This window comes from Bidens hawaiensis, unplaced genomic scaffold (genome assembly GCF_021521415.1).
Source record: "Bidens hawaiensis isolate Kalapana, Puna unplaced genomic scaffold, B.hawaiensis_p1.1 tig00024227_1, whole genome shotgun sequence".
NCBI classification, from domain to species: domain Eukaryota; kingdom Viridiplantae; phylum Streptophyta; class Magnoliopsida; order Asterales; family Asteraceae; genus Bidens; species Bidens hawaiensis.
Window position 1 is genome coordinate 74,815 of NW_027493806.1, and position 12,381 is coordinate 87,195.

Sequence of the window (12,381 nt, forward strand, 5' to 3'; positions counted from 1 at the left end):
CTACCAGCTGCTAATGCTCCAATTAAAATCAGTGTCCCTGAAGGACCACCACATATTGGTAATGGATCTAATGCACGCCTAAAGCGTGGCAGACCAATTGGTTCCAAAGACAAAAATCCTCGAAAGAAAAAAGGAGCAAATAATGAACATAGTCAAAACGAGGTAGAAGTAATTCCAGAAAAAGAGTCTCCTAAAGAGACACTAAACATGATGGTTCAAGATGAACATAAGGTACCTGAAAATGAAGAGATCTCAATAAATTATATCATGTCTAAGAAAGTATGGAACCGAAACCAAGTCGACGTTGCTGAAATCTTTTCATATAATGTAGCGCTAGAAATAATGGAAAACAATGAGGATCATGAACTAGTATTTGTTGATGAATGTAAACAGAGACATGATTGGCCAAAATGGAAAGACGCAATTGAAGTAGAATTAAATTCCCTCACAAAACGGGAAGTCATTGGTCCCATAGTACAAACACCTGAAGGTGTAAAACCTGTTGGTTATAAATGGGTCTTTGTGCGAAAACGTAACGAAAAGAATGAGATTACACGCTACAAGGCACGATTTGTAGCACAAGGACTTTCATAAAGACATGGAATTGATTATGAGGAGACATATTCTCCCGTGGTACATGCAACGACTTTTCGTTATCTTGTTAGTCTGGTAATACAACAAGGGATTGATATGCGTCTAATGGATGTTGTGATAGCCTACCTTTATGGCTCACTTGATACAGAAATTTACATGAAACTACCTGCAAGATTCAAACTACCAGAATCATGTAAATCAAGTTCTAGAGATCATCTTTCAATTAAACTAAACAAATCATTATATGGGCTGAAACAATCTGGGTGTATGTGGTATAATCGCCTTAGTGAGTATTTGTTGAAAGAATGTTACAAAAATGATTCTGTTTGTCCGTGCATTTTTACAAAAAGATCAGAATCTGAATTTGTTATAATTGCCGTATATGTTGATGATTTGAATATAATTGGAACTTCTAGAGGGCTCCAAAAGGCTATTGAATATTTGAAATGAAAGACCTTGGAAAGACAAAGTTTTGTATTGGATTACAAATAGAACATCTTAAAGGTGGGATACTTATGCATCAAGAAACTTACATAGAAAAATTACTCAAAAGGTTTTACATGGATAAATCATATCCACTGAGCACTCCAATGGTTGTAAGGTCACTTGATGTGGAAAAGGACTCATTCTGACCACCGGGAGACGAAGAAGAAATTCTTGGTCTAGAAGTACCGTATCTGAGTGCAACTGGTGCATTAATGTTCCTTGCGAGCCATACACGACCAGATATATCATTTTCATTAAATTTGTTGGCAAGGTATAGTTCATGCCCAACAAGGAGACATTGGAATGGGGTAAAACAAAAATTTTGATATCTCCAAGGAACTAAAGATATGGGCTTGTATTTTACTAACCAATCGAAAACAAGTTTGGTTGGTTTTGCAGATGCAGGGTATTTGTCTGATCCTCATACTGGCCGATCCCAAACAGGATATTTATTCACACATGGAGGCATTGCAATTTCATGGCGCTCTGTGAAGCAAACAATCACAGCCACTTCATCTAACCATGTAGAATTATTGGCAATCCATGAAGCTAGTCGAGAATGTGTTTGGTTGAGAACCATAATACAACGCATTCGTGGATCTTGTGGTATTGACGAGGGACCAACGGTTTTACATGAAGACAACGCAGGATGCATTGCACAACTTAAGGAAGGGTACATCAACGGAGACAGAACCAAACATATCTCGCCAAAGTTCTTTTTCACACATGATCTACAAAAGAATGGAGATATTATCGTTCAACAAATTCGCTCAAGCGAAAATTTGGCAGACTTGTTTACTAAATCACTTCCGACCTCAACATTCAAGAAATTAGTTCACGGGATCGGGATGCGTCGACTCAAGGAACTAATATCATCAGCGGGAGAATAATACGCGCTGCACTCTTTTTTCCTTAGCTATGGTTTTATCACACTGGGTTTTCCTAGCAAGGTTTTTAATGAGGCAGTATCAACAAATGTATTTCAACTCGTGCATCGTCAAGGGGGAGTGTTATAAATTATCATTATTAGAGTGACTCTTCACTTCATGTACCATTATATTATGACTCTTCATGTGCTCAACTCCCTCGTATATTAATTATGTGTTTATTGTAATGAGCCTATAAATAGAGGCTTGTACTCCATATTGAAGATATAATAAAAGAATTCGTTCCCCAACCCTCTCTATCTTACTAATATGTTATAGTTGTTTCATAACACAATGATATTTATTAAGTTAATATGGTTTCAATTCATTGTATCTTGTTTCAAGCATCTCATTGTACTTTTTTAATTTATTTTTTTACCAACTCATAATACTTCTTTCTTCATATTCTTTTTAAAATTTTTCAATCATATTGGTAACGAATATTAATCATAGCAAATAGTGAAACATTATTGATTAAACTAATATTCAACTTGAACTTTGCACTAGTAGTAGTCACAAGATGGTTGATATAAATATTATACAAACCAGAAAATGATTAGTTTAAAGTAAAAGAATATATAAATGAAGAGTTTAAATTAAAAAGAAAATTAAAATATGAATGTTTTGAGTCAATAAAATTGGATTGTTATCCGAAAAAGAAACATGATATGTTGTAAAATACTAGTTTGGTAAATTGATGGCTTAGAGCTTGAAAAAAGCTGATTTTTTTTAAAAGGAACTTATTGAACCGGGATGATCGGATTCCATAGTCGACCAAATGGCCTTCACTCCATCATGAAGGAAATTCGAGGCGGTTTTCTCTGGGCAACAACATCGATCATTATCGACGGTGACCCAAGTTATCTCCATTCCTATTTATTTTAGAGATGAAGGCCTTACACATGGCAACATGCTCTGTATATAATTTGCGTTTTTATAAAGCGTCAAATCCTCGATTGGAGAACCAAATCTATACCATTTGGTTTTACGTAGACAACACACACGTTATGGGCGAATGGTCAATTGCAAACGCCCAAACGGTCTTAATATTGCTAGATTATTTAGATGTTTTTAACCAGTGTTGGGTCTCAAAGTTAACTTACGAAAAACTTAAGGTTGTTGGTGTAGAAGTAAACTTGGAACAAATGAATAATATGGCTCACATTCTTGTATGCCAAACGCGTACCTTTACATTTACATACATGGGTTTACAAGTAGGAGCAAACATGAACGTATTAGAAACGTACAACTTGTTATCGACAAATTTAGTTCCAGGTTACCTTTGCAGGTAACTGACAAGCACGAAAGTAGCAGAAAAATTTTATGAGGATCGTCACAACCTTACAAAATACTTCGGGTTGCATGGTATTAGACGCTTGGTGCCTAAAGCACTCGGGGGGGCTCAGAATTGGGAGTAGCAGTAGCAGTAGCAGTGGACGAGTATAAAAACATAAATGAGATTGTGGAATTATAAATGCAAAGCAGTAGCAGTAGATGAGTATTGAATGCAAGTCATATGCAACAGGGGTATTTATGACCAACAAACATTCGTGGAAAGTTCTGCCATAAATGACATTCAGCAAATGAGTGCCTATCTCTTACGTACCACGACACCGAGTTAGTGGTTATTTTTTTATTTGAAACCGATCAAACCAAGAAAAAGAAAGTAAACCGAACCGATGAACACCCTTACACAACCAAAATTTTTGCGTTAAAAACTACAAAAATGAAAAAAAAAAGAAAAAAAAGGGGCACAAAAATACATGTATTCCACAAGTGGATAAACAGATTATAGTATATCCTCAAATCTATGCAGAAAAACCAAATTCACAATCCTACAAATCATTCATACCTGCTTGTTCATTGCTACATTTTCGGTTTCTTAAAGCTACCTAAAGCAGTCAAAAATTTCAACACGCAACGCCTTTGCATACCGTGCTTTGTTCAACAAATCTTGGATTTTGGCGGAAGTCGACCTATGTACAGCAATTAAAGTGCAGACGAGTACATGTCCTGTTTACACTGGTAAATCATCCAATGCATACCCATCGAATACAAACTCGTTATCCGACTGCCCGACACCTTCCTGTTGTTGATGCTGCTGCTGCATAATAATAAAACAAACAGTATTTTGTTTACATCTTTGAAGGGTATTTTAGTCATTTTACAAGTTTTACGAACGTACATGCTTTAGAACGGCAGCCAGGAGATCATCTTGACCATATTGTTCAGAGTATAACATATCGTTTTCAGTCTTGACATAAGTGTTGCGATGCTGACCAACATGCGACCCGACATTTGATCCGTTATGATGAGTTCTACTATCAAACCCTTGGGACAAAACCACCTTACCGCTAGTCAAATTACAATTCTGCCCTCCCAGATCCCGACCAGAAGAACGGTTATGCTGGAGTAACATCGGGTTCGAGGCATCCAATCCTCCTTGGATCGTATTATGAGACTGGTCAAAGGTCAAACCGACATCTTGTAGGCCCCACTCACGATTTTGAATCAAATCATTGAAAATATCATAACTTGGAACCACCCCTTTTCTCGAAACCTTAGTTTCTAATTTTACATCTCCTTGAAGAGCCGATGATGTGGTTGGAAGATTTGGAATTCCCAGATTACCCCCAAGAGGATAACTACCTCCGCGAGAATCTGTTTTCTGATTCATCGAGAAATTAACGAGTGGAGAGGGCTGTGATACCGACACCACGGGATTGTAGACAGTGGTTGGTGCCATGTCAACCACTCCGCCACGCGTCAACATCTCATTGGACATAACAGGCTGCCTCGACTGAGCTGGAGCTTGAGTTTGACCTTGACCTTGAATATGGATTTGACTTTGACCACCCATTTGAATCAAAACTAGATTGTTCATGCCTGGTAAAGAATGCTGGCCCGATTGATGCAAGCTCACAAACTGCTTTGGTTCCATGTTTGTAGGTATCCCGGGAAGTAAATTCATTTGCTTTCCACCATTATTATTGGTCAACTGTTGACTTTGTACTTCCGGATATCTTGACTTTGGGTTTTCAAAGCTGAAAATGTTTCTTTGGTCCATAACAGGCATGGAAATAGTTGACTTTGAGTTACCAGCCCGGCCCAGAGCCGCAGCTTGGAGAGTTGCAAGACTTTGAGGTGGGAGCTGACCAAGTTGACCACTAGCAGCTAGAGCTTGGAGATCAAGCCCATTAAGTGACGACATTGACCCGAATCCCGGATCTGGCCCACCCATAAAGCTTGTGTTCATCCCACCTGGATGCTGAGACCCACTCAGTCTTCTAAGATAGAGACGGTATTTCTACATGAATTAGGGGCCAATTAGTAATTTCACATCGAAAACTGAAAAAAAAAAAAAAGAATCCAGCAAGATGTTTACTTGAAGGTGACTGGCGACATTTTCTCGAGTTAAACCGGGAACATTCATTAACTCCAAGATTTTCTTTGGGACGGCCTCTGTATAAAAACAGCAAATTATTAATTTAACATCAAGTCACCGCTAACAATACAAAAAGTTTGAAACTTTAACATACTATCGATTCCAAGTTGATTAACCGCAGCAACAAATTGTTGATGGAGTTCAACCGACCAAACGACCCTAGGCTTCTTTAAAGATGACGATTCATCCCGTTCATCTACTTCATCATCCTCATCTTTCCTCCTTTTTGTGCTTTTCCAATTATGCCCTTCGTTTGCGGAAGAAGAGTAATCGGGCTCTTCAGGCTGTTTCTGCTCATCAGCACTTGCTGACTGGTCAAGCTCTTTCCACTCGTTCCTACGTTTTCGAACCACGTGTTGCCATATGTTGCGTAACGCCTCGATCTGAACAGGCTTTATTAAATAATCACACGCGCCATGTGTAACGCCTTTCATAACTACACTCTTGCTGTCATCAACAGACATCACTGTGATATCATCAAGTTGGTCAAACTTCATAAACAATTAGATCAAGAAAATTATGTACAGATCAAGAAATTGAAACCAACTGGATCATGGAATTTAGTTATGAATATTTCAAGTCAATAAAAAGATTAAAAACTGAAAGTCAAAATTAGAGATGTTGACTTACTAATTACAGGAAGATCCATTTCAAGCCCAATGTGTTCCAACAGTTTGAATCCATCCATATCAGGCATATGAACATCACTTATTACAACATCAAATCCATTCTTATTTTCCCTTAAATAGGATAAAGCAACCTCTGCTCTGTTACATTTAGTCACTGCAACATTTTTTACCAAAAAAAGTCAAAATTCACAATCCAAAATAAACTCCTTATCAAGTTGAAGATTTAAACTTAATTATCATAATTATGAACCTAAATCCAACTGGGTTTTTGCCAATTTATAATCTTGCAAAAGATTTCATGGATAGAACAGTATTTGACCAAAAAAAAAGTCAAAACTCAAAATCCAAACTCAATTCCTCATCAAGTTCAAGTTTTGAAACTTTATTATGATTATACAAACCCTAAATCCAATTGGGTATTTGTTAATTTATAATCTTGAAAAACATATATATTAATTTACTTCATATTTGACCAAAAAAGGTCAAAAATTGAAAATTAACAATGAATTCTTCATCAAGTTGAAGTTTTAAAACTTTATTATGATTCTATGAATCTAAACCCAACTGGGTTTTTGTTAATTTGTAATCTTGTAAAAGATTTAATAATTTTAATTATAATAATATTATTAATCTACCTTCGTATTTGCAGTGTCTAAGCATCTTTTCCAAGATCATGAGACAAGTAGAGTCATCATCCACCACCAGCACACGGAGGCCGGCCGGAAACTGATCAGGGACGCCGCCATCGGCGCCGGCGCCGGTGGGTTTCCAAGAACCACCGCCACTTGAAGTGGGCATCATTGATAAGATTTGGGGTTTAGATAGAGAGAGAGAGGAAGAAATTATTGGTTGGCGTTTGTGCGATTTATATTGTGCACATGCTATTGTGCTTCAATTTGTAAAGCTTTCATTTTTATTTTTAAATTATTATTTTAATTAAGTTTTTTATACTATAGGTTTATCAACATGTTAAAAAGGGGGTGAGGAGGTTTATCTTATATTCACTGGATGATATTTTCTTTTTCATTCCGCGGGTTCGAATCTCACTTATGGTTTAAGCATGGGTGAATAAGGTATCACGACTTGAACCCACTGATAGCTTTAGTTTAGACGGTGTTCGATTATATTAATAATTTTGATTTAATTATTATTAATAATTTGTTTTAGTTTTTATTATATTATGTTATCTATCTATTATAATAAAGTAAAATAACTAGGACGCATGTCACTGGAAGATTCACTCTTAGCCAAAAATTTTCACTAAAACTATTTTTCTATTTTAATAAAATCTTATTTATATAAGTGTAATCAAAACATATCAATTTATAATTTAATCAAATAACTAATTGTCCTAAATTATAGAGTTTTCATCCATATCTTTCAAATATGTAGCAAAAAAACATGTTTTAATAATACTAATTTTATATATGATATCTTTTTATGTCATTTATAATAAAATATCTTATCATCTTATTTATAATTCGTTATTCCATTAAACAATATAATTATAACTTATAAAATTACTAGGTCCATCTTTTTTGTAATTATGAAAAAATTGTGTGAGAATGAATCACATATTCGTATGAATATTACATTAGAAAATATAGTTTGAACTTATTAAAATATTCAATTTGATTGTTTTTTTAATTTGTATAATTTAATTGTATTTCTTTTGAGCTTTACGTACATCACACGGGTTCTAAAGCTAGTATTTTATAATATTATTATTGATAGCTTTAGTTTAGACGGTGTTCGATTATATTAATAATTTTGATTTAATTATTATTAATAATTTATTTTTAGTTTTTATTATATTATTATGTTATATATTATAATATTATTATTCTTTGGTGATTAGAAAGTGGGTCTCTCCGTTGAGTGTGGATCCAGCTCATCTATGATGTTAACTAACCCATGCCAGCCAAAGGCCATATCACATGCGCATACATACATGTCATGGTTGATACATGACTGATTTACTTTTTTATTATGTGCCTAACTATAATGAAATGTGACATCTTGTATCATTATTAATTTATTAGGATGGTTGTCTACAGCTGAAGCATAGAACTGTTCCTGACTGTATAGGATTTGGCTCACAGTTCACTAACTGTTAGTTTTATGGTTTAGTTTACGGTTTGAAATTGAGAACCGATGTGTAAACCGAGTGGCCGTCTTAACACTTAATCTTAGGAATACTGTTTACTATCTAATGAGTTGTATTTATCTTTTTCAAAAGATCTACAATACCACTATACTGGTTACGGGAAGAACCCCCATCGTGTCCTTCTCGTGACGAGACTCACGGTGTTCTGTTTTGCAGGCAGATAGTTTGGATCTGACTTCGTTGTTATTCAGCAGACTCACATATAGGGTAAACGTAGGTTCGGACTTGTGTTTCTTCGACCACCTACTTGAAAGATAAATAAGTTAATGCAAATCATCTAAACTAAATTGTAAAGTCGTTAACAAATTGGCCGGTTTGGTTTAATGTTTTTAGGAAAGGGAGTTGGTGCGTAGAGATTTCATCAAACCGACCAAACAAAAAGATGAAGTTCACTGTTAATAACCAAGTTTCATAATTATGAAAAATGTTTATAGTTTTTAAGATGTAGTAATGTAAAACAATTTTGAATACAATTACTTTATTTTCTTTTATTTCTTTTATAAAATAGTTGAAGCTCACACTTCAAATGCATTTTCGTATTTATTTTGTTATCTTCTATTTTAATCAACTGTCTTTTAATAATATTTATTATGACCATTTCCAACTTCATTGGAGATTTCTAATTCTGTTTTCACAATATAGTTTCCTAATTTGAATTTAATACTTAGTTGTTATATGTGGAAGGTACTAAATTCTATTAAAGCTGCCTAAATTTGGACCATCTCGATCAATATCTCATCAGGCTAGTTGACTGTTTTAAATGATATATTCCCTTTATATCCCGTATTTCTTCGGTTACTTTTTCTTTAAAAGCTAATTTTCATTTTCCATCATTTTTGTCTCTTGTAAGACTTGAACCCTAGTTTTTGCTAGTAACGTCATCTTTATCACCACACGTAATGGGTGGGGCGTAATTTTTCAGTTACTAACTAGGTTATAGCCCGTGTTCCATACGGATGAAAAATATAATAAAAATAAAAAAATATTATATGTAATACATTAATTATAAGTGAATTAACAATATATCATTTAGAAGTCAAAAAATTCAACACAATAACTGCTTATAAACAGGAAACTTTCTCTTGCTTATCTAAAATAAGTATTTATTTTTTGTTCGTCTCTACTTTTCACTCTTGATAAATCTATATAAAGTTGACCATGTGTAAAACAGGTCTTTTAAGTATGCCAACTCTTGCTAGAAATTGGCTTAGACTTTTGTTGATGATCATTGCAAAATCAAATTACTATAGGAAATTGTCTTCTTTTGAACTTAAACAGAAGCTTTTTTTATCTGAATGTGTCAATTATATATATCTATACTATATAATAAACCAAGTTTTCTAAGTGCCATATGTCATCACCATAATGATTCTTACAAAATTTTTCCCCATCTCTCTCATATTAAATACATTTTTTTTCTTACTAATAATTTTATATTTCTTTTTTTTTCTTTTTAATCTTTTATTTTCTTTTTTTTATAATTATTTCACGATTTAAAAAATTTAATACCAGCATAAATATATTATTTTGTTTTATATAAATATACTGTGTTAGTTATTAATATTAAGTTTTTATAAGTAACAATTTTCAGGTTCATTTGAATAATAATTCCAAAAATTAAGGTTTAAAATATATTAATTATATAGTTAATTAATATTGACGTTTTATAAGAAATAATATTATTGGATGAAGAGGCAAGATTAGTTTACAATTAAAATTTCAATAAACTTTAACTTATTAATATATGTGATATTTACTAATCACAAGTTTTTTTTTTCTTTCTAACTCTTAAAATACAAATTTACTATTGATGTATTCTTAGTGTTTATGTTAATTTAAACTGTCGCACCCCAACTTAGGGCCGAGGAGTGTGACCAATAGTTGGTACCTGTTTTGTAAATATATCAGAGTTATGGGTTAATTTTAACGGAAGACTTAAAGGTTTAATAATATTAATTTACATTGAAAATTTACTTGGGAATTAAATACCCAAGTTGAAGTTTTACAAAATATTGTTTTCAATATTATAAGGATTTTATAACAAAATTGAGCCATCATGTGGTGTGAACTTCTATCTTCGAGACGACTCTAATCCTTGCTATATACCATCAAACTTAATTACCTGCAAGTGGGATTAAAATACGTCAGCTATGTGCTGGTGAATAGTTATGACTCTAAAAGCATTTAAATAACAATCATAATACAAATATAGTTTTCTTGACAAGCTCAGCAGATCTATTGCTATACCCGGTATTTGTAACACTGCCTTACACACACATAAGTCTCCGAGCCACGTAGCCCACACCGGAGAAACTATATATGACCATTAGCCCGCGGCCACGTAGCCTTTGACTGTATAGGCTTAACGGATATGTTTGGATCCAGACACATGTGTATTCGATCCGAGTTGTTTTTTATTCTCTACTTTGTATTATAAAGTTTCGGAGATCACGTAATCTCATGTAAATGTTTGACTGACACTACAAGACAACAACCTGTCTATCTTATAGAGTATGAATCTGTTTGATTGTTTGTAAAGGTTTAACATATTCACCTGTATCGTGGTGTGATTGATTTGAAAACCTTTCTTGATTGTGACTGATTGTTAACCTATAAACAAATAGGTTTGAATGATCACCTTGATGGTGTTTTCTTGATGACCTTAAGTCCGGTTTTAACCTTAATTAGGTTTGTGAATGTATTTTGAAATCATGATTGTATTTGTGTGACGTTTGGTATGGCATGCTTTGGCCTAATAGAGTCTATTACGTTGGCAAACTTCTCCAGGTAAGTAAACAGGTCTCGCGGTTGATTGGGATGTGTACGAATTAATTACCTTAGGCAAGAAGAATCTACTAATGATATCCCCCTCCAGTTACTACATGCCCGTTAAAAAATATAATTTTGTATAACATTATTATTATCAAAATAATGTTTATTGAAAACTGTTTGTGAATGCTTTTGAAAAGACTTTCAGGTTAAAGGTCATAGCTTTGACTGAGTCTAAGCTAATGTAATATGATTGGCAATAACTTAAACTCATATTCTACCTTAGTGAATGCTTGGAATACTTATACTAAGGCAGAATGATTGCATGGTTGGCAGAACTTCGCTCCTAACTCGCTTAACTGCTCTACGGCGAGCTCAAACTTCAATACTTGCATGAACTTCAAGCAAACGGACCTCGAAACTTCTCGGCTACCTGCGTTCCCCAAGGCTAAGTGTGTGTTTGTGAATGTGATTGTGGGATAAATGGGGTTCAAACCCGTAGCTCCTCTTTTATAGGCAAGTTTTGGCCACCATCGCGTAGCGCGATGGGGCTTTCCCTACGTCTATCGCGTAGCGCGACGCCGCAATTAGGAGAAGCTGACCACGTGGCCCTGTTGCTTAATGGGGTCATTGCGTAGCGCGATGCCAACCTGATCTCGGACCATCGCGTAGCGCGGCGCCCCCTTTAGCGCAATGGTCTACTTTGTTTACCCATCGCGTAGCGCGATGGGTCTGAAAAATCAAAAGTTTCATTTTTACCCCCTTAAGTTTCAGAATTGTCATTTTTAGCCCAAAATTGAATAGGGTATTCCCGAGATGTTACATAAACGAGCGGGTTTCTTTACTGGTTAAAGTATCAAACATGGTTCAGGTCAACATAGTTTTTGATTAGAATGAGTTCCGGTCCACGAGTTGGTTTAAAAAAAATAGACATTACAACTTTTTTTTTAATTGACTTAAAAATCCGCAAATATATAAACACTAGACTATATATTTTGGTTTTTCAGGTTGATGAGACAACTTTTTACCTCAGGAATACAAATGCTAGATATTAACACACTGTTAATCAGATGATATGACTTTGTATATCCTTCAATTATTAAATATTTCAAAAATATAGATTTCTTTAGTGAGCGAGTTAAACTTGCACCAAAAAATGAGGTCGTTCAAGAAATTACCAAACGTTTGCTATCCATGTTTCCGGGTGTAACATCTTGGATTTTTAGTATTTGTATTTGTTGAAGTTTAAACCGATTCGGGAACATAATTCGGATCTTTCGAACTATTTAAAACTTATATTTACTGATATTTAACTTAATTTAACTTATTTTATAATTTCATAACTTTCAATTATGCTGAATAGCC

General features: G+C 34.3%; 1 protein-coding gene across 2 annotated transcripts; it reads right to left on the bottom strand.

Annotated features, from left to right (window-relative positions):
• Positions 1–3,810: 3,810 nt before the first annotated feature.
• On the bottom strand, positions 3,811–6,944 carry LOC143568778 (two-component response regulator ARR2-like). Of its 2 annotated transcripts, none has more exons than XM_077054845.1 (6): positions 6,716–6,944; positions 6,082–6,234; positions 5,546–5,917; positions 5,392–5,468; positions 4,192–5,313; positions 3,811–4,104 (listed from the first exon to the last, which is right to left on the bottom strand). In XM_077054845.1, the coding sequence occupies exons 1-6, from the start codon at positions 6,879–6,881 to the stop codon at positions 4,024–4,026; spliced, it is 1,971 nt and encodes a 656-aa protein (XP_076910960.1). In that variant the 5' UTR covers positions 6,882–6,944; the 3' UTR covers positions 3,811–4,023. The 2 variants fall into 2 exon arrangements, with proteins under 2 accessions (XP_076910960.1, XP_076910961.1); XM_077054846.1 differs by having other exon boundaries at positions 3,811–4,110.
• Positions 6,945–12,381: the final 5,437 nt, after the last annotated feature.